Source organism: Neolamprologus brichardi, chromosome 4 (genome assembly GCF_056152115.1).
Source record: "Neolamprologus brichardi isolate AB-2024 chromosome 4, ASM5615211v1, whole genome shotgun sequence".
NCBI lineage: Eukaryota > Metazoa > Chordata > Actinopteri > Cichliformes > Cichlidae > Neolamprologus > Neolamprologus brichardi.
In genome coordinates, this window is record NC_142107.1 from 4,594,820 (window position 1) to 4,618,825 (window position 24,006).

The 24,006-nt window shown below is 40.7% G+C and overlaps 1 protein-coding gene across 1 annotated transcript in view; it reads left to right on the plus strand.

Moving 5' to 3' along the window:
- The first annotated feature begins 541 nt into the window (after positions 1-541).
- LOC102795685 (protein shisa-8) overlaps positions 542-24,006 on the plus strand; it is a 120,780-nt gene continuing 97,315 nt past the window's right edge. Inside the window, exons 1-2 of the mRNA XM_006798016.3 lie at positions 542-2,664; positions 3,081-3,720. Coding sequence (XP_006798079.1) covers positions 3,155-3,720 — 566 coding nt within the window. The 5' untranslated portion in view covers positions 542-2,664; positions 3,081-3,154. The remainder of the gene's footprint in view (positions 2,665-3,080; positions 3,721-24,006) is intronic.

Here is a 24,006-nt window from a genome sequence, read left to right on the forward strand (position 1 = left end):
AGGAAAACAGCACAGAGGAGGGAGAACCATGGAAAAATGGGCAAAGAGAGTGGATAAAGCATAGGAACAATGGAAGAATGAGAACCGGACATAGATAAAAGAAACTGAAAAGGTTAGAAAGACAAAAGGCAAACGGAGATGAAAAAGGACAGAAATAGAGGTAACCTGAAACAAAAGGGACAAAGAGTGAGTGTTGACGAGGCCGAGACAAAAACACAGGAAAAACCAGGAGGAGGGAAAAAGAGAGAGGGAGAGAGTGTCAGTGACACATAATGAGGGAGGGAGGAGGAGAGTGAAAGGGAGAGTCAGCAAGCGGGAGTTGTGTTCATTTGCGCACAAAAGATATGAGTGAGTATGGATGTGTGTGTGTGCATGTGTGTGTGTATGAGAGAGAGAGAGAGAGAGAGAGAAAGATGCTGAGAAGGAGGGGAGGAGTGAGCGAAAGAGGGAGGAGTGACTTGGGAGAGGGAGGAGTGAGAGAGAGAGTGCGCGGGATATTGTCATCCGGTCCTGCCAGAGCAGCAGCAGCAGCAGCATTGCGAGCATCACCAGTGGACGGGATACACGCGCTGCAAGCAGAGTGAGGCAACGAGGAAATGATGGAATACACGCTGATGAGGAAGCAGCAGCAACAAGAACAACAACAACAACGGGGAAACATGGAATAAAAAGAGCATTTATAGCGTCTCCTTTGCTCTTCACTTCTGTTTGGAGCATCCCACAAGCAGATCACCAGTGAAAACACATACATATGATATATATATAAAATTCCTATACATATATATCAAATTATGCCTGTTTTCAAAGAAGCTGCAGCCGGACAAAGGACTTAATTGACAGCAAAATGCATGAAAATTGGGGGATAATGTGCAACATTTGCTTAAAAACTGTTGCATATTAATGCTTTAAGCTTTTTTTGTAATTCATTCTTTTTTTTTTTTGTTCTCAGTGGGGAAAAAAGACAAATTAAAAAAATATATATATACATTGATGCTAACGGAAAAATTGAAAAACCTGCCAACTGAATAGTTGAACCAGCAAGAGCGAAGCTCTTCTGCTGCACGCAGCTCTATATTTCCAAAAGGGGGCTTCTTTTGAAAACAGGATATTTTTCTGATCTGCCCTCGGTGCCACTCTGCTGTTTGGCTGTCGCATCTCCACTTGTCTTTGTCATCCAGCTGGGCTGCGGGAATATTTATTCCAGCAAGGCTCGTGCAAGTGCGCTGGCTGAAAGTGCAAAGGGCAGTCCACGGGCTCTCTGACCTCACAGTGATATTTCCTCAGCAACAACAAACAGCCCTACTTAGAGGCTGTGGGGAAACAGTAAGGTAAGTTGTGGAAGAGACAGAAAGAGGGAAAACGATAAAATAGAGAAGATAGAGAGAGATCAGAGCGTAAAGAAAGAAAAGAAAAGACTGAGCCAAACACAGGAGCAGACACAGCCATTAAAGAACAAACCACTCCACTCCTGGTCAAGTATTTCCGACAGGTTTATCTTTCTCACGGCTTCTCCAGAGTCTCGGCTGCAGCAGCACCAAGACATTAAGATCACAACATCAGCCCTCCCCTTTCTCCCACCCCCCCTCTCTCTCATCTCTCCTCGCCTAAGCACTTGAAGGGCAGGACTGAGCGGGCTGATAGACAGAGTACCCAGCTGGTGTCCTGGGTCTGTTAGAGACCCTGGGATCCACGGAGAGGAGGGGTTTCAGTGGAGCACACACAGAGCAGCAGCAACAGGAGCCCGGTGCCCGCAGAGCACGAAAAACCACTGGACTCTTGTGGGTCGCTTAAAAGAGACTGACACTGACAGTGTGCTATCACCAGGGGGATTGGAGCTGTATGTGTTCACAAAGTGAATGTGAGATTACGTGTACCCGAAAACACGCCTCAGGTGCAAGAGGGACGCTTTTGGACTGTAATCACCACAGGATTTTAGCTTGACGAGAGCCTGGAGTACTTTCCCCCAAAAAACAGAACAGCTGTTGTTACCTGTTGGCTCTGACTGGAAATAGAAAGGAACTATTCAATACTGTCTTTAGTCATAAAAGCTGAATATTTAACATCACAAAAACTTCAGTGGATGAAAGACTGGAGCTGCACTTCTAGGAGAGGAAGTAAACACCCACCAAAGTGGACTCAGGTGACAGCAAAAAGATGCCCACTACAAAAATAAAAAAGCTTTCTGTGAGCGCTGACGGTGAGAGTAAGAGGATGATGGATGCAAGTTAAATCTCAAGAGGGAGTAGTGGGTGACGAAGACAACTTAAGTGAAAAACTATTGATCAGAGGTTTTTTTTATTCCCTTTTCTTTCTTTTTAATGATATCGCAACTGATTTGGCTCCATTGCTGAGCATTAGAGTTTTTTTCCCACACCGGAATATGAGTCCATCTTTGGAGTGAAAAGTTTTCCACGTGGGAACCCATGACTGCCTGCAGGTTTCAGAGATATCTGCCTTTACAGCTAGCAACATCAGGACCCCAGACTTCCCACTTTTTGCGGATTATTCGTTCACTCTGCGGGGGAGCTTACTGTCAGAAATGCCAGAGGCGAGTTCATCCGTAGGTAACGCGGCCTCCTAAACTGGATTCCCTCCAAGCCACCAGCTTTGGATTTGTCTACAACCGCCTCTGCTGTCTGCTGATGACATATGGCTTTGTAAAAGGTGACAGAAAATTTAGAATGCGCTTTGACACACACACCTACACACATTTAACTGCCGAGGACTATCATGTGTCTCTGCATGTGAGTTTCCGCTCACAAGGGCCCATGTTTACTTTAGCTAGGAGCATGTTAAAATGGGAGATTCTTTTTCCTCACTTGTTCTGCTCCCACGGTGACAGTTTAGTTAAATCGGAATTTTAATAACTAGTTAATGAATGCTTTTTTTTTTAATGCTTCTTCAGATTATCACTCTGGGAAAAAACTCTTGATCTCTCCTCTTCAGCTTCCTGCTTCACTGATACTGTATCTCATTAAGTTGCACTGCTTGCACAGCAAAAAGATTCATTTATTTGCTGTAACTAAAAGCTCTGGGCAAGGAGGATATTTAACTCTATTTCTTTTATTTCTAACACCTAGGTGCTTCCAGTTGGAACTGTCATTAACTCTTACACATCAGGACTAACATCACAAGATACTGGAGTAAGACCAAGATGGCTGCCATCATTCATCCACTCTTGGTGAACTTATCTTTAGCCGTCCTCCTGGGTTTGATCTCTCTGGGAGGTCTGAACTTTCAGCCGTCAGGTCAGGCTTTGGCGCAGTTCTCTTCCAACAACCAGACAACAGAACCATCTACGTCACCAGAAGCAGCGCTAATAACCCCGACACCAGAAACAGAGGAGCAAGCAGGTCCGACTGGGGATAACCGCTGTTGGGGTTACTATGATGTGATGGGCCAGTGGGACCCACCTTTTAACTGTAACGCAGGTATCTACCTGTTCTGTTGCGGTTCCTGCTTCTACCGCTTCTGCTGCCAGTTCAAAATCCACAGTTTGGATCAGACATCCTGTTCAAATTATGACACACCTGTGTGGGCAAACACAGGACGACCGGCGGCACCTGTTACAGAAGCCCAGGAAGAACCGGACCGGGATCGGACCCACATGATTGTGTATATTATCTGTGGAGTGGTGGCCATCATGGTGCTGGTGGGGATTTTCACCAAACTTGGGCTGGAGAAGAGTCAAGGAGGGCAGACCGACATGACCAACTCTAGGTAGGTACTGAGAAAAGTAAAACAATGAATGAAGTGATATGCAATAGATGAATGATACTGGGCATCGACTAAAGAGTTAAGTGAAAATATTTTTGAGGAAATTAAGTTTTTTGCCAAATGAGAGATAAATGTCTTTAAAGTTGCTAAAGCTAGCAGCCAGTTAACAAAGCTGCTTTTCTGGGTAGTATTCTCTATGTGAAGCTAAGCTAACCTTCTATTGGCCACACCTACATATTCATACAATAAGTTGGTTCTGATTTTAGCAGACTATAGGGCTAGCATGCAACTCCAACAGAACCAAAGTAGCAGTGCAACCAAATTTTATTAGACTCATTTTGGTAATTTCCAGCTCTACATTTTATCCACTAAATCTACTAGCATATCTTTGCATGACTGGGTATTTGTGCAACTCCCTACCTAGTATCCTCTCTCTCTTTTAGACAACACTCCCTTTAAGACAGCTTTTTCCTGATTGGTTGCTTCTTGCAAACAAAGATTTTGATGATGGGTGGGGTTCCTGTGCTCTCAGCCAGAGAGAAATGTCAAACTATGGAGTTGTATCACAGAAAAAGTTTATTTTCTGTGAGAATAACCCTGCTCATTTGCAAACATGTCTTTGAAACTCATTTCAATTCACAGCCATAACATCCCATCTCCGTGTTCAAGTCATTCTCTGAATGTTCAAGTATTTATTCTCAACATATGTGAAATGGGAAAACACATGGCTGAGAAGGTCACCAGTTCGGTAATGAATAAAGTGAGTGAATCACAGTGAGGTGATAATGGGTGTGAAGTTTGCAACCACGAGGGAGCAATGGATATGGTGATAGGGTGGGAAAGAGTGAAAGACCACAGGATGGAGGTCAGGCAGCAGGATGGAGATTCCAAAGGACAGATGATTTTGGAGGAAATGACAGTGAGGTTGCGTTGTGTTTTCTCTGCATCAGTGTAGCTGTTTCACATTGATGGGTGATTGATTGCTGTGACACAACTATGACTGTGGCAATGTGTGGCCTCCAGAGAGCAATGAGAAGAGAGAGGGTTGGGTTTTTTTTTGGAAGGGTGGAATATTGAGCGGATCTGACTGGAATGCAGCCAGTGGCTAATTCTAGTGCATAGAACGGGTGGGGGTGTGGGTGGGTGTAGTGCGTGGATGTGTGGGTGTGTGAGAGAGAGGGAATAAGATAGAGAGAGAGAGGGAGTGCTTGGTTTGACCGGATAGCCTGTTGGGTGTTAAGAGTAAGAGCTTCTTTAAAATCCTGTCATCGCCGCATTTCCTCTCAACCTCCCCAAAGCATGATGAAGAGGAGAAGAGGAGGAGGAGAAGGAAGAAGCAGTAGACATCAGCACTTGTTAATGTTAAACTGCACCATGCCACCAACAACACAATGAAAGATGGCATCGCTTGGCACATTTTATTCCCCGAATCAAACAACTGCGTGAATTTGAATTCTTTAGTCCAAGGATTATTTGAGAAATCCTTCAGAAATCTGGTTGACTGTCTTCACCACATTCAGGTCATAATGTGAAAATAAATGTTCAGAAATGTTGCCTTTAATCGGCAGAATAGAAGTGACATAGGTTGATCGCATGGTATTTAACTGTCCATCCTATAATAAAGCAAACAACTTCATGGTAATAGTGCAAATTTTTCATGTAATGCAAAATTTATTTTAAAAAAAATGAAGTCAATTTTCTAAGTCCAAGCAAATATCACCCCAGATTAAAATACTTAATATTCATTTTCAGCATTTTTATTAAAAAACAAATAAAACCACTTACTCCCTCCAAAATCAGAGAAGTGCCAATTAGATTGTTCATTATTGTAGGCTCATTATAAAATAAAATATCTCATTTTGTTAGTTTAGGGTTTTGTTTTCTATGTTATGCCAGGAGATGGAAACATACTCATTATAAAAGTAATTTAACTGTTTTAAAGTATTTCTACTTTTCGTCACATTTTTGCCAGACATAAATCAACGCAGCAGATAAACATCATCCACTGCTTTCTGTTAGGCTGATACCAGTAAACAAAGCTAATATCAGCCAAGACCAGTACTGCATACAGTATATACGTATTGTCATATAGACAACCAACAGAAGATTTTTAGATACTACAGCAACATCACATTATCTCCTCTAATGCTTCAGTCCCTTTAAGAGTAAACATAGGATAACCTCCTTGCCAGTAATTGCTGTGAATTGTTTTGCACTCGCCAACCCATTTGGAGTAGTTATGGTGACCAACTGTACATTTGCAAAGGCAAAGCCATTGCCCAGGTTGTCTAGTCTGACCAATCACGTTTTGACTTGGAGTGACTGGAATCACTCTCACACCGATTGCCAACATGGTGCAATAAATCTGAGTCAGTCTGTGTGGATGAGCTCAATGTGTTTCTATGCGGTCCCCAACCCCCAGGCCATCAACCGGTACCGGTCTGTGAGTTGTTTGATACCAAGTTATGAGAGTTGAGGCTCGGCTGTGAAATTTGGGGGTGGGGGTTTTATCGGTTTTTATCGTTAATTCGGTTTCCTTGGGTCTTTTCCCTTGTGTTATGAATAAATCTTGTCTTATTTCTGATTAATGTGAATTTATGTTTATGTGGATGGCCACAGATTTGCAACAGAAAGCAACAGATCTGTAGTTTTTGCATATTTATCACAGTTAATAGCTGTATCATAGCAAATACTGATACTGTTGATACTGTCAGGCTATCAGGTTGTTTCTATGATGAGATATATCGTTTTCATGTCATATCTTCTTCTTTTATCAGATATTTTATATGACATATTGTATTTATTTATCTTAGAGACAATACTGTATACCTTTTTCTTAAATATATTTTTTATGTCATAATATACATTTTCCGAACCGAATAATAATTATCCAATATTTTGCCTGTGTACTTCAACTTATCATCCTTATATTGAAATAGAAAGGTTCAGGAAAACAAAATTTAATCAAGTATCCTATTAAGCTATTGTAGTGAGACAGTGTGCACAGTACTGAAGAAGATCTAAATGTAACTGTAATAAACTTTGTTGTTTTTTTGTTATGATGTTTGCTGTAGGCCCATGTTACTTGCATCTTTGCATTTTGGAATGGGGGCTTGTTGTTTGGTTGTAACTTTATGCTCAGAATGTAAAACTTTCAAGGGTTGTAAATGATCATAGAGACAACTGAAAAAGACAGGAAAAGATATTCTTGTGTTTAAATGTCACATGAGTCTGACAGTCAGCGAGGAGGTAAAATTTCCATAATAGCGACACATGGTGAACATTTGATTTGCTTTCTTTAACAGATTCAATAGTTTTAAAGTTTCACACTATTGTAAAAACAAATCTGTCTTCATGCGTTTTTTGAAGCACCTGTTCATTCACCTTGAACATGCTTGCCTTTAATGGAAGTACAAAATGAATGCAGACGTCATGGATTCAAGCAAAGGTCTCCAAGCAAGCTTGTTATTAACTCAAAGGATGGGAAAAAGGTCAGAGACAGAGTGATGACCACTGCAGGAGAGGGACAAAACCAGGAGTGAGAAGATATCCAGAGGGAACAGAGGGATGATATTAAGTCACACCGGGGACTCGCTCATTTTACTATCCCATTGTTAAACACAGCTGTTTACCTCATATCTGCCAAAGTATGTGTGTGAGTGTGTGTTGGTATAAGAGAAAGAGGAGAACCCGAGATATGATACATGAACTAACCACTTCACTGGTGTGACCAAAGACCAGTAATGAAAGGACAGTCTGTAGTAGCATTATTATGGGGTGGATGGAAGGATGAGAGGAACAAGCCATGAGAAAGGAAGCTTTTCCAATGAGTGAATGATTAATCCAGAGGGATTCCAAGACATTTTCACTCACAATGTGCCACAGAGAAACACCATATTTTAACACACAGGTACTTCTTTAATTGTTATTAAAGCCATCTATGTCCACTGTGAGCGACCATCTTTGAACAGAGGCGGTGGTTTACGACACCAACTCTCTGCCATCTATAATCCAGTTTTGAGATCCCTTCCCAGACGCCTTAACGCCCACTCACACCCTGGGCCATCTGACCTCAGGAATTCGCATGATAAGGTGGGGCCAGGTTTCACAATGAACTCACCCGAAACTCTGGCTGATTGGGACCCACACCCAGTTCCACACCTTGGCTCAGGCGATTAGAGGATCATCAGGGGGTCCTTTTGTCCCTCTGTGGGGGGACACTCCCACCAGGTTTATATCTGGGACTCTCCACCATTTGACCTTAGAACTGAAGAAGCCTCTCGGATGAGAGGTGAAACGTCTTCAAGTAACTTAAAGAAGTCCAGACGCTTTTCTTTGCAAGCTCCTTTGACTACGATGACCTGGATGACTGAGAACCTTCACAGACATACTTCTTTAATATTGACGTCCAGCGTGAGGTGGCATCTCCTACAATTTCACAAACCTACCATTCTTTTTCAGTTCTATAATTTCTATCACTGTTTGCTTTTCTGACATTAACTTGTTTACCATGACACTCTTTGGTTAGCGCTCCCTTATTGATGACACCAGCAGACCACTTTCCCCTGCGGTCAGATGTTAAGGGACTCCTATCGAACCCTATTGGAAAATGACACTGAAAGGGAACTCACTGTGTTACAATGTAAAGGCAACAGATCCTGACCAGGGTTCAGTATGTGATAGTTTGGGAGTGTGAACAGGCTATGAGTCCTGCTGACAGTAGTAGCCACTATAGTATACCTTGCTAGCATCATGTTGGACTGTCATTTGCCTTTTAAGCTAATGACGTATTCAACAAGGCGCTGGAAACATTCCTCAGAGATTTCAGCCTGTGTTGACATGATCCCATCACACGGTTGCTGCAGGTTTGTTAGCTGCACATCAATGTCAATCTCCCGTTCCACCACAAGGTGCTCTAATGGAGTGTGCTGAGGCCATTTGAGTACAGTGAACTCAGGTTCAAGAAACCAGTTTAAAAATTATTGGAGCTTTATGACATGACGTTATCCTGCAGGAAGCAGCCATAAGAAGATGGGTACACTGTGGTCATAAAAAGGATGGACATATTCAGCAAAAATGTTTAGGCAGACTGCGGCATTAAACCGCTGCCACAAGGCAGTGCCAGATTCTGACCTTATCATCTGAATGTTGAGACCATACAACATTTTTCCAATCTTCTATTGTCCAATTGTTGACCATTCTGTTGCTCGTCTGTTAGCACAAAGCTCTCTGGCTTCTGACCTTGGGCATCAGCAAGGTGTTTCTGCCTGATAAACTAGAACTACTTACTGGGCCATTCTCTGTAAACCCTAGAGATGGTCATGCAGGAAAATCCCAGTAGATCAGCAGTTTCTGAAATACTCAGCCCAGTCCATTTGGCATCAACAACAATGTCACATTTAAAGGCACTTAAATCACGTCTCTTCCACATTCTTACACTCAATTTAAACTTCAGGTTGTGTCGAACATGTCTACAAGCCTAAATGCATGTAGAGATAGTTATTGGCTGATTAGATATCTGCATTAATTGCACTTGAACACTTGTACCCAATGAAGTAGCCAGTGAGTGTAGTGTCTGTTTTGTCTGTAAAAAACACTTTTCTGCCAGGAAAGGCTGCGCCTCTGTGAAACTGTTTATCACATCGATTGCATGTCCATCAACAACTGAAAATTCATATTCAGCCTGCATACATTTGACCGAGAGACACCTTCACCTGGTTGCGGGCGACAAATCTATGCGTGTATGTGAGTTTGGGTGCATGTGTGTGTGCAGTCAACGAATAAATCCAGCCACAAAGCTGTTAAGGTGGTAATGCGCTGAAACCCTGGGTCAAGCAATCACAACAGCCAGTGGTGCAATGATAGAGCAGAAGACACACATGTGCACCTGGGCATGCACACGCACACACACAAACCTCTCATTGAGACACTACAGTGAGCCCTCTCCCCCTCCTCTTTTGCATAGCTTCTCGCCTCCCCAGTGGTTCTTGGTATTTTTGTTTTGCCCTCAGTCTGTCTGTGTCTGCACCTGTTGTGTGGGAACTGCTGCAAAGCAAAATTAAAAATGAATTGTATCTTTTGATACGTGATTCATCTGAGGGAATTAAAATACCACAAGCTCAGCTTGTGATTTTGTGGACTGCAGCAGCACTGAAGGCGCTGGAGGAAAATAAGTAGCTGTAGATAAGGGCCATTCATGGACCTGTACAAGATCACATTACCAAAAAAAAAAAAAAAAAAAACGCCTAAAGATATGTCTCCAAATAATCTATGCAGAAAGCACATTGGCTAACATGCTGATAGTGCCAAAAATTAGAAGGCACTTGTATTGGCAATGCCTTGTTGTAAGCCCACCTCGCACACTATAGTCAGTTTATTTGTACAGCATTAATCAAAACACAGTGGCGCATTAAGCAATTATCATAAAACAATACTTAACAAGCAACAGCATTAATAATCCGAGTGCATGTTGTGAATTAATGGCAGAGTTAGCAGGATAAGCACAGCATGAAAACAGGTCAAATAAAGTGCATTCAAACTCATAGACTCTCTCAACAATTAATACTGTTTCACATATTTTTTTTTATACATATCAAGTTTGCTGGGACATTTATACTGGCACCACTGTTTCTGCCAATTGATACAACCTCACTGGTCTAGTAGTACAATTTTTCTTTTACTTTTAAATTAAGATTTACTGAAACATGCTCCTGCTTCCTGTTCGGTAGCTTTTCTGCCAGTGCTGATTGGATGCAACGAAAAACCATTTTTAACATTTCTGTGCCAATTTCGGTGAATGCTGGAAACAAACCAAAATAGAACTATTCTTATAACCTTTCTATAAAGTCCAAGTTGTAGTTGCATTAAGTAAGTGGGCTCTGGTCTGAATATCATTTAATGTTAATTTTAGCGAATATTAGAAATAAAATGAATCAATTGGTGTCTCATGTCATATGGTTATAAAGTTACAGGCACAAGAGTACGTGAAGTGCACACATGACATTTGTAAGGATGATAGATGTACATACACACACACACACACACAGGGCACAATGCACCACTTATCGGAAATTGTTCCACTGGAGGGTTGCGTGTTCAAGGTTACAGGTGATTGAATGACACACTGGGGATCTAAACAACCGTTTCCGTCGGCCATTCTCCTCCTTTACAGTATTGTGTTTCATCAACAGTGCTTTCAATTTCAGTTATTGTTCAGGCACAGTGCCACTTTTTATCATTGCCTGACAGGTGTTTAGAGCCACTGGATAAATATGTGCACACAGCTCCAATTTGTTTTTCTGCTTTTCCTGAAATAGTTAAAGCAATAACCTGATGAAACGACACTTAGTGGGTTGTGGAGTGCAATTAGTGTAATTGGTTTGTTTCTTAGACTGTAGGGTGATGATGAGACGTAAATTTGTTAAAATAACAAGATATATATTTTATTTATCCCAAACTTAGGGCACTACAGTGTTACAGCAGCCAAAACATGAACTTTCATGGAAAAAAGCTCAAAAAGGTTAAAAAAAAAAAAAGAGAGAGAGAGAGAGAGATTAATGAATACAAACCTAAATATAATATAATAAGGGGATCTTAAATCTCAAATTAATGCAGTTTTTGTTGTATGAGATGGTGAAGCTTGTGTGTATCTGTCCTTGTCAAAGCACTGCTGTCTTCATCCCCTCACCAACAGCCAGTCATAGCAGATGGCTGCTCTTCTATTGTAGGGTGACTGTTGTTGGCGCCATAGACGTAAAACTGAATTGAACTGAATACTGGAGAAAGTGATCAGCTGCACATCCAGTAATTAGAATAGGGGGTAGTCAGGTGGATAAGCCACTAATCATGGCTACAGTCAGTTTGATGATTGCTGCATCAGCTGATGGAGGAATCCAAACCATGTGTTTACTCAAAGATGTGTCCTGTGTGGAGAAACTAGTTGCATGCATTGCTCAGGTTTAATTTTGGCTTCAAATCCTGAAGGTTCCTTCTGGGACAAGTTTTAGTTCTGCCCATAGATTTTCAATTGGATTCAGTTCAGGTGATTGGCTGGGTCACTCTAGCAGCTTCTTTTTCTTTCTCTGAAACCACTTGAGAGTTTCCTTGGCTGTGTTTGGGATTATTGTCTTGCTGAAATGTCTTCCCTGGTTTCATCTTCGTCATCCTGGTACATGGGAGCAGATATTTATCAAGAAAGTCTGGGTACATTTTTCCATTAATCCGTCATTCAATTAGATGAAGCGCGCCAATGCTGTATGTTTAAAAACAGCCCCGCACCATGATGTTCCTGCCTCCAAACTTCACTAGGTTTGGGGTTATATGTGCCATTTGAACTCCAAACATGGTGTGTATTCTGGCATCCAAAGAGTTCAATCTTGGTCTAATCTGGCAGACTATATTCTCACAGTATTTCCTAGGTTTGTCTAAATGTTGTTCAGCAAACTTTAAACACACTTTTTTAAGATTTTTACTTACTGATTCCACCTGGTCGATTTATAGTGAAATAATGTTCTTTCCACTTCTGGGTTATGACCCCAACAGTGCCATAATCCAGAACCTGCAGTAGTTTTAAATTCTTCTCTAATCAATGCCATCAGTATGTTTCACAACAACACAGTTTCGAATGTCTTGGTTTTAACCATCATGAGCGGTTTCTTGTGTGACACCTTGGTAATAAGACACGTTTTTATAGGCCATCAGTTGGGACTGAACCAGCTAATAGGCACCTCCCTTTCTTCATGTGTTCAATACTGTTTCCCTGTGTGATTTCTCATTATTGTACATGAATTTATTTATGGGCATCTATAGCTTGATTTCTTTGGATGTGTGGATTGGATGTGTTGTTACCGAGAGCTGGTGAGAATGTCATGTCAATAGCACCTTTAGAAATATACTTATTTAGAAAATTGGTGACGTGTTCAATACTAATTTTACTCACTGTATGTCTGGAATAACACCACTTTTCAATCACAACCGCTGCATTCCCTCCATATTTCTTTTTAGATTAACATCCCTGTCTTTCCAAAAGGTCCTGAAGCTATGTAAGGTCACACTGTGGTCTGAGAAGTGTGAATGTGACAATGTCTCGCCACGATGCTCTATGACACTTCATGAAGCTCCATGATAAAGTCATTATCAATAAAACAACCACAATGGAAGCTGCTGCAACAGGCAGAACAACACCAGGAAAAAACAACCTGATAACAAAATAATGTGTAAAGTAGTTACCATGAAGATGTTTAGTGACGAAACCTGACAAACAAAGGGAATGCCTTAAAACCAGGTCCTTCCAATTGACGTGTCTGTAACTCATCACTGATGTAAAGCATGCAGCAGTGCTAATATCGCCTTTGTTGTCAGTGCTGTTGTTATTCTCACCTTTCATTAGCATAAGCGTGTTTTGGCTTCTATCTCGAAAACGCAGCAAGGCTCAGTTAGCTCATTAAATGCACGTCTCCCTCAAAGCTTAATCTGAAAATAAATTCTTTGATGCTGTTGCGGTATGAAAAATAGACTTTGCCTTTCCCAAAGAGCACAGCTAACTCAAACCAGCAAGGAATTATTGTTTATCCGTTTTATCGGCTTCTTTAAGGAGATGCTTACGGTTGTGAATATTTTCTACCTCAGTCTTGTTTGTGCCATCAAAGTCCATTACTGACTTCACTTTATGTTTCTGTTCCTGACTTTGCCACTAAATCCACAGTTTAAAACACATAACAATGCCAAAGTTATCACCAGCAGCTCAACTCTAAAAGCGGTGAGAATATGCAAACATAAAAAGCACTAAAGCACACATTTTGCTTTTAGCTGACTCTGACTTTTATGTGCCAGCCTTAAAATTTTCTTTCATGTGTTTCAGTTATTGAAATGCTGCTCTGGAGGATATCAGGTCCATGTGTTTTATCCACAAACTAGACTGACACATTCAGTTTTCTGGATATCACTTCTTTATGTGCTTATATTTCCATAAACATATGTATGAATATCTTTTACTTGTAATAGATAACTGTTTTGTTTTAATCATTGCTACTCTTGGTTGATGCATCCTTCTGGAAATGCTTATCAATACTTTGCATTTCTGCTTATACGGTGTGAATTTTTTACCTATTAGAGGCGGCTGTATCAGTTGCGTTGTGATTGTAACTCCACACCACACCTCAGTGCAGCAGTGAGACAGACTGCTGCAGAGCCCTGAAGTTCTTAAGCTCAACTGTTGCTGCAGTGGCTGTGAACCACATCAGCCGATCGCCAGACTTTCTCCGAATCTTAAACGTCCCCCTGCCTTTCTCTTTCACTATTTCTAATTTCCTGTTTGTCTTCCCATTTTTTTTCCTGTATTTCCTCCCTCTGCTTGGTTCCCCTCTCACGTTTCATGCACAACATCAACACTCTTTGTGCCAAAAACTGGGCAGTAAAATGTGCATGATAATTGATATACAGTACTGGTGTGTACATTATGCACACTGTTAAAATACACTGTTAAAATACTAAAATACACTGTTAAAATACTGGAAACTGTTGTTAAGAAACGTATTTAATTGATTAGCACCAAAATATGTGAGATAATAAGATGATATGCAAAATCTGTACATCTTCAAAGCTATAATTTCCACATTTTACTTTAGGTTGATCTTCATGCATCTTAAGTTTCAAGATGATACAATCTTTGTATACTAATTTCTGTTGCAGTTATTTATGCCCTTTCTCCCTGGGTGTCGAGTTTTAGATTGTGTACAGACTGCTCTTTCTGATTGGTCAAGGTTTCTGGTAGATTAAAACAAAAACGCTTTATCTATGTATGTTTCAGCAAACACCTATATCAAAAAACATCGATCCTACAGACTTATTTTCATTTAAATACGCGCACCAACATTACGGGAGTTTACAGCACGTTTACCATAAAGAGCTAAAGCACCACAGTTCACTGTCTGTTCAAAGAGAAACCACAATACAGATAAATGGAGTGTGATCGCTTCATAATGAGAGGTTTATTTTTGAGCCTAGCTGTGGGCTGTTAACAACAATCTGTGTCACTTTTGACTTTGCAATTTGGCGGCTCTGTAGGAGGTTTGTGAAGGCACAATTGCAAGTGGATATACTTACGTCTATATTTTCTCTGAAAGTACTTCAGTTAAACTCCGCTGACTGTGTGAGTCGCATTGTGTGTCTCTGAGCTTCTTTGTGACTGTATATTTGTGTGGGTATAAGTCTGTGTACAGTCTACATGGAGTTGGGAACATGCCGTCCAGCATGGGCTCTATTTTCACTCCAGTGATCCTAGTAATGGTCTTGTCCCACTGTAGACTGACGCTGGCTACAAGTCAACCTGACAGAATATCAACTGCTTACATGTAGCTGTTTGCTGAAGCGCACACAATAGAAAGCATTATCACTGCACCCTGTGCTCTATCTATCTATCTATCTATCTGGGTTTATAGAATATTTACGAACTAACTACGGCATTTACAAGCATATTGCAACATGTATTTTTCAACGAAATAAATATGTGTGTTATCCGCAGTCTCATATTTCCCTCTTCGGCTGCTTCAAACAAATGTAACAGTACAAACAGCTTAATTAAAAGCTCCTTCCACTTGGCCAGCTATGATATTTAACTTCAACACTTAAGGTTTCAAATAGTCGAAAATTGCAAAAGCCCAAATGCTGTCAATTTAAAATAATAAATAAGTATTTGTCTTTGCTTCGATTATGCACTTTTTTCAGCTTTCTGCAGGGCAAATCTCCATAAAGGGAAGGAAGCAACTCTGTTACATCGACTGAACTCAGCAGCAGACCCTTTCAAACTCTAATAGTTCTACAGCATCTTGGACCTCAGTTTTAAATACTAGCTGCACAATAACTGGCAATGCCCTTCATAACTGTAGGATGTCACAAAACACAGCCCAGGCATTTACCTGCAATTTAACAAATTGAAGGAAGAGGCTTCACAGCCTGAATGCAGTTAATTTCTTTTTTATTTAGTTAATGGTAGTTTCAACTGAAACAGCTGTTCATGGTGGTTTAATGAAAAGTTGGAAAGGAAGGCATCTGGATCCTTTGTGATAAATACTGCTACTAAACCACATATGGTGATATTTAGGTCACTTTAGCTAACAGAAAAAAAAACAGCCATTCATTTCTAAATGGTTAAAGGACAAAATCTGTATCATCCAGTTATCTTTCTTCATGGGAGCTCTGTATTCGCAACTAGCTCACTACTGTGAAGATAGCCAGCTGTAAACAGATCAAATTTGAGTTGAAAATTTAAGCTCATCAAATGTTTACCAGTTGATGAGGCCCGCATAGATGATTAATTAGCATATTATAATGTCCTTGTTATAGGGCTGTGCAATATGACCAAAATCTCATATCCTGATATATATCGTCGTTATCAGATGATATATCCCGATATATCATCTGATAACAATATAAATCACAAAAATGTAACATTTTCTGTAAATTCTGTGAATCTCGGGCAGCTCGACTTGCGTGAAGTGTTTCCAGCTGGGCGTCGTGTAGCTGGAGTCGAGTGTTTTAACCAATGCATGAAACGATCCATTTTTTAGACATAAGTTGTAACGGCCGCTGTTTTCTTTGTGAGTATTTATTACACGGCGTGCTGCGGGGAAAAGCCTGTTCTAACGTTTGAGTCTAAGGTTTATTTTTTAGCACCTGACGGGCCTTTTTTGCTTCCCATCCGTAAACACTGCATACTCTTTCACGTGATTCAGTTTATTTTGAAAAGCCTCAACAGGATCTTGAGCTTTATTGTGAACGGTTTATGTGGAAAATAAACAAGCGGACACGCGATGGTTTTACCGTTGTTGCTGCTAACGACAACGCATAAAAACAGGCGCTTGTCCGTCTGTAGTGTGGTTATATTAAATATAAGAGAAAGAGAGAACTTTAAGAAATGAATATAGCCACTACAGTGACCATCAAAACGATGAAAAAAATATTGCCGTAAACAGTTTATCTTGCAACACCATGAAACAAACGATAGCATAAAATGAAACAATAGACGTTTTTATATCGTCATCCGATATATATCGTTATATCGAACAGCCCTACCTTGTTACTACCTTATGCTACACAATTATTTCATTCAAGGTGTTGTACTCTAATACAAACTTTAATTTTCTTTACTTTTCCGTTATAAATTGTGAGATCCCAGCCACTATTTGGTGTTTGGGATGTTCCAAGTGTTTTTCCCGTTCTTTTATCCATCTTTCGATTTCTTCCATGGCCCTTGTCCTTCTCAGTAGTCACCTTTCAGCTCTTATCTTACAGCCACTATCAAGCTTACACATCACAGAGGATAAAATAATCGAGAAGGACCTGTTCTCTGTGAAATTTATCGTTTCCCCTTCATCATTCTCCCACATAAACTTCCCACTGTTCCATTTCTATCTGTCCGTTTGCTTTATAGTCCCAAAAATACCTTCCTTCAAATCTTTGTGCAGTTTCAACATTGTGCAGGAACAGAGATGAAATAAAGAGGAAGATGAGTGGCACGGAGGGGAACCACAAAAGGAGGAATGGGATAACACAGCAGGGAGGAATTCACTTCTTTGCTTTGCTATCTACATTCATCCCCTTCTTGTTCAGCTTCCATTTGCTTTTCTTTTGTGTGCTCGTCTCATTCCATTGTCCTCTCTTCGTCTCAATCTTTATCCTTTTCACTTTTGACTTTCTTTCTTCCGCTCATTCCCATTTATTCTTATTGCAAATAAAGACACCAATGCAATCATCATCTACTAGTGATTCTCTTAGCATTGTAGCAGGATCAAAAGACACAAATTAGTCCCATCTAACTGGCACGCCTCGCTTTAGAGAGCAGTATTATATTGCTGCCATCTGTATTATACATGTGTTTTTTACACAAGTTAATGAATGTGCTTTATCGTAACCGTGTTTGTTTCTTGTCAGCAGTAGCAAACACTTACATACTCACCCATTCCTAACCTTTATAACGTTGTTATATATTTAATGCAGACAAAGTGAGCATGCAAATCGATTAATTTCCCCACAGCATGAGTTATGCAAGTGCACCTGCCTGCACAACAACACACAAATATATTGTTAGAGACCATAGAGTCAAGCACCTATATATGTTCTGACCAATCTATCCAGTAGTTTCTCACATTTTTGACTGAAAAGCTGGGTTGTCCATCTTCCTCCCACAGAAGCTCAAATTCAGAGAAAGAGAGAGAGAGTGCGAGAAAGGGGGAGGGAAAAGAGGAAAGTTCCTACATTTTTCCAGTGCGGCAGTTTTCCTGGTATTTACTGCAGCTCAAGAAAACATGGTGTAACTATCAGTAAGATATGAATAAATCTGTGTAATATCCGCTTCAGACTGCTTCATTGCTGTAATCAGAAACAAAACACTGCGGCTGCCTAAATCACGGAGAACTGACCTAGAATGCAGAAATGAATGAACTGAAAGTGCTGACTGAGACTGTGTCTCACAGAAAATAATGACACGCCTCAGTCTGATTTTTAAAGTACATTTTGTGCGAGATGCCAAATGCGGGTGCACTTTTGATTGTCATTATGAGTTTGTGCAAAGCTAGATGGTTGGATATCTTTATAAAAAAAGGACAGCATCATCTTTAACCTCCTAAGACCTGGCATCAACATATGTGGACATCACATTGCTTTTGCTCTACAGGAGCTTGATATCCACCTACCAGAACATTATACTGCCACTGTTCTATCAAAATTTAAAACGAATGTCCTCATTTGTGGATCTCATTTTTCTCAGAAACAGAAATCTGGTAAAAAAAACAAAAAAGAAAAAGAAAAACAGGTAATTCTTTGTTTTTACATCCTTCAGGTCCAAATTAGCCCAAATAACAAAGAGAAATTGTAAATCTATTCCATGAAAGAGTTCAGATCTTAGGAGGTTGAAAAGAGAAAAATGTTAATCAAAATACTCTAAGAAAGAAGTCTCTTCGCCTGGAAGCCATGTTGGCAACAGAGCTTTGCAGTTATTCCAACAGTTAAGGAGAGAGCCATTAGATTAATTGGTCACGCAAAGACAATGTAGAACCACCAGATATGATTGTGATGTCTCTTTCTTAAAATATCTTTTAAAAAACATCACCAAAACATTTAAATGTTGTGAAAACCTTAGAGATGATACAAAATTGAAAGAAAGGAAACTAAACAGGGAACTGCAGGTGACCTGTCTGCCCCCTGAGATCCTCTGCGGCTCTTACAATATATCAGAATATTTTCAGCTCCCCCGAAACAGGAAGCCTTGTTAGTGCTGATCCTAAAGGAAAGCTCTTCCTGCTTTGTCTATTAATAAAGCCTAAACCTTGCCACAGCAACACCTGCGCCCCGATATTCTTACTTTAAAAAGGAGTGCTTAGGGGGTTGAGATCAGCTCGACTCTGCTCAGGCTGAGGGAGAGTAAAATGTATGAATACAAAATGAGCTACATACATAAATACATATCATACAGAATAATCAGTGCATTAATCAGACACTTAATCACTTCTACGTCAAGCAAAGGTTATGAATCTGTTCAATTACTGTTAAGCAGCTTAATAAGAATTCAGCTAGAGGTTACTGGTGTGTTAAATAGCCATTCAGTGATGCAATGGAACTAAAAGAGATACAGTGTGAGATCAGAATCATGTGAGAGCTGTTCAGGCTGGTTTTTCTTCCTACGGCGTGTTATTTTTCTGTGCTTTACTCTGTATATCAGAGGCGCAACATGCCGTATGATCGATGAGTCCGCAGAGTTTCGGGGCTTACAGTCGATACCACTCCTATATCATTTCTGTCTTTGGCTCCACTCCCTTTAACCTCTCCCTTCTTCCTCACACCCATTCACACTCATAAGGAAACAGCAGCGATCTACAGTAGCACAGACAGCACAGAGCTGTGTTTACCATTTGCACACTTGCCGTCTCCAAATAGAAGTTTCCTGTTTTACTAAAGGCAGCACTTTGTTCCTAAAAAAAAGGAAAGAAAGAAAGCAGACTGGAAGAATACAAGCTGTCTTCCAGGGAATTGATGCCTTTGCAAACTAGCAAACATGTATCTGATTAGCACACACACTCAACCTTACTTTCTCGCTCTCTCTGCCTCTCTAACAAACACACACGCGCACAAACACACAAGTATGCTCAGCCTTTAAAAATGCCTTGAAAACGAATTTGTTTTTAAAAAAAGCCCAGATATAACATCTACCCCCGCCTCTTATTGTTTGTCACGCCCCACTTCTGTCACACATGCATACACAAACGCACCAAAGCACAAATCCCAAGAAAACACTGGTTCAGTTTATGCTGAATTTTCATACAAAAATTAAAAAATGTACAAAAGTCTTCCACCAGACTTCAGCCAGCTTTTTTTTTTACAAGACGTCAAAAACACCTTAGAAACAAACAAGTGTGAGAAAGCGTCGCTGCCCTGCCCTGACCGGGGCTGCATGTTTTTTGCACTCAGGAACAATAACATTGTGTCTGCGCTATAATGAAAATCAATCAGGACCGTGCCCTGCAGTTACAGCACATGACGACACTGTCATAATCCGCAAGAGCCCCTGTGAGCAGGAGCTGCCGTGTCTCTTGCTCCGGCTAATGAGCCAAGTATTAAATTCAGTATGTTACCTGGCTATTTGGAAGTCTCCCATCATCTCTGGAGACATGCCCAGTTCTCTAAAACGCTGTCATCTCTCCCTCAGTTTTTACTTCTATTTTGGTAGGCTAATGATAGCCAAGCTTGCAAAAAGCACAAGTGTGATAAATTTATCCCTTAAGCGAACGACTACCTCGAAAAGTATCGCATAAAAATTGCTGTTGACTTAATATGACTGTTCTGCAGATGTGAAAAAGCATACAATCGCACAGTCATATTTGGCAGCGGTGAAACGATTGATATACGTGTTCTAATTATACTGATGTTGTATCAACATTTCAATGTCAGCATGACGCAACACTGGTGCTGCCGGCCAAGGGAAACCTGGCACTGTGGGTAGAGCTGGGAGTGGAGTACAGTGGGAGACACAGAGAGTGAGAGAGAAAGTGCATATTGGCATTTAAATAGACAAGGGAAGAATGAGAGAGGAAAAGAGATTATGATGTCTTGCCCTTGAGCTGGAGTGAAAACAATATAATACTCCCCATGGGCAACAGTGAAATAACACAAAGTCAATGGAAAATGACAGGGGAACTGAGAATTGTCGTCCCTACACGACAGCCCTGATGGTCAAAATATAATTCACCTTATCCATCCGCTGAACTCGTTCTCCAGTCATCTCTTTTTCCATTCATCACCTTCTTCCACGTTTTATGCTTCTTCGTTCCCTCCTTTCCTCCCCGCCTCCTCTGTTATCTTTCTCATAAACTGTCTGGCCCTCTCAGGTGTCTGAGCCTGTATTACTTGCTAAAATGTCAACATTGAACTCGCACGATGATCGGTAATCTTTAAATCTACAGCTGCAGCTGTGCCTCCGAGTCAGTGGCCATCCCGTGTCCGTGTGTTTTAACACGTTTTCGTCTTAGACGCCTGAATAAAGAGGATTTTTCACAGACTTTACTTAAAAATACGCAGATCAACACATTCTAAAGTCAAATACATAACTAAATGCACTTAATACACAAACATTTAGCCTTGAGTTTAGCCACAGGAGCACAGACTGTAAAGTCATCCATCTGTTCAGGACTCTCAGTTGTGGTGGCCTGTTGACAACTTAATTATGAGTTTCTTCCTTAACCCTAAGCCTTGTTCTTACCCATAGACTGACAACATCGCACATCCACAAGAATCAGAATTGAAACATTAATGAGTCGCTGCACTCTCTCATGTCAAATTTATCCATACTCAGAAAACCTAAGTAGTTGTTAGGTGAAACAAGTATGCAGGCAAAAGTGCAGGTGATTCAGACTAAGCAGGCTGAGTTTAAATGTTTAAATTAATGGCATTAATTTAATGTAACTAAGGGCAATATTTGCATTTACACCCTTTCAACGTTATATTAAGTACACCTTGCTAAGTACTGTGGAGGACCCCCTTAATGCTTGTGATGGAAATTTTAGTCCATATTTATACGACAGCATCACACACTGGCTGCAGATTTTTATGGATGCACATCCATGATGTGACTGTCTCTGTACCATAGCTGCTCTATTGGACTGAGCTCTAGTGACTGTGGAGGCCATTAAAGTACAGAGAAGTCACCGTCATGTTCAAGAAGCCAGCTTAAGATGATCTGAGATTTGTGACGTGCTGCTGGAAGCACCCACCTGAAGATGTCTACACTGTGGTCATAAAGGGAGCGACATGGTCAGAAACAATACTCGGTTAGACTAATGTGTGGAAGTAATGCATGATTACTTAGTGTTAAAGGCCTCTCTGCATTTAACCCATTCACTCAGTGAAGCAGTGGGCAGCCATTGGGCGCCCGGGGAGCAATGTGTGTGGACAGTACCTTGCTCAGGGGTACCTCAGGGTAGCTGTTCAGGGGAATCAAACCCCCGACCTTCCGATCATGGGGCCACCACTCTACCTACTGAGCTATCCCTGCCCCTAAGGTCCCTAAAGTTCTGTCTGTTCAGAGATGTTCTTCTGCAAATACCTCGGTTGGTTACTGCTGCCTCTCTCTCAGCTCAAAGAAGTCAGACCATTCTCATCCTCTGAAATCAACAAGTCATTGTCAGTTAAAGAACTGCTGCAGACCACTACAGATGGTCGTGTGTGCTGATCCCAGCAGATTAGCAATTCCTAAAATACCCAGGTGAGCCTGTCTGGCACTAACAACCATGTTAAAGACAGTTAAATTACCTCTCTTCTCCATTCTGACACACATTTTGAACTTCAGCATCTCACAAGATGCTGATACCTAAATGTATTGCATTCCTGCCATATGGTTGGCCAATTAGACGTTTGCGTTAACAAGCAACTGAACAGGCTTACCTAACAAAGTGGCAGTTAAAAGTGTATATTGCAGCTGTATATAGCTAACTAAAATTGGAGCCCGCTGAGTAGAAAAAACACTTTTACCAGATCATTAACAAGCATTACTGGGCGCAGGCTCTCTGGCAGGCTCTGCTGAGGGCTGGAAACACAGATTTGAAATGCTTTCTCTGTTCCAGGTTCTGGTAACATCCAAAAACGCTGGAGGACAGAATGAGGTGCATACGCCTAAAAAGCATGTCTGGGACATACTCAGGCTGCTGTGTGTTAAGCCATTTGAAAGGAATTGGCAAGCAGAGAGGAAAATATTTGTCCAGATAGGGGATGCTATTTCTAATAATAAGAAGAATTTTTTTAATGAAATTTTCTACATGATGGATCCAAAAATACTAAAATTGGCACAACTGTGTGTTTGAGAAATAATTAACAGTTTGCTCTCCATTTTATTTTCCATTTACTATGAGTAAAATAAAGCCCAACAGTGCGTCACAACTATTATATCACTCTACTGTGATGGGAATCTTGGCAGGCGCTACACAAAATCCACAAAGGTATGATATCTACGAAAAAAGCCCTTAATGTTATGACTGTCTTCTGGGTTTTGCAGAAACTAATGTGTGAAAAGCACTCTTGAGTGCAACTGCAATTCTCCAGCAAACAAAGACACTTCATCCAGCCTGCTTTGTCTTCAGGGAACAAATAAATACAGCTAAAGAAAGCTGCTAGACCCATAACCAATAAACCCTCCCCTCATTCCCAGTATTTAGCTTCACTGTTAAAACATACAGGGTCTTTATTATCTTGGTGGAAGTGGAGCACGAAGGCGAAGAAATACAGTTACATAACCCAGGACAGCCGACAGGGTGTAAGAGAGTGAGAGACTTTGGGGAAAACACAAACAGGAGGGTTTATAAGGAATAGAGAGATCAGCCACAGAGCAATGAGATCAGTGGGAGGAGAATGTAGGAACTGATTTACTGATTAGTAGAAGTGGCAGAGACCATTTTGGTAAGGATCTGATATCTAGTAAATACAGGGCTGGTGTTACCGATATCCAGGGTAGTACTTGCGTATTTATTTTTCGGACACCTTTTTTATTTCACACAAATACCTGTACTTTCTACAACTTCCATTTTCAAAACAGGCTCGTTCAAACATCAAACTTAATTTGAGCCTAAACAGTGAAAAATGAAAGTCAGTCCTAATGCTGAATCACCAGAGTTATCAAGGTTTTCTAAGTAGCAGGTCAAACACACAAATGGTTTGTGTGCAGTCTGCAACACACTGTGTCTGCTAGCTAAAGGTCCAGCTGCAAAAAAGAGAGCTAACCTCACACTGAGATAGAGAAAGATAAGACAG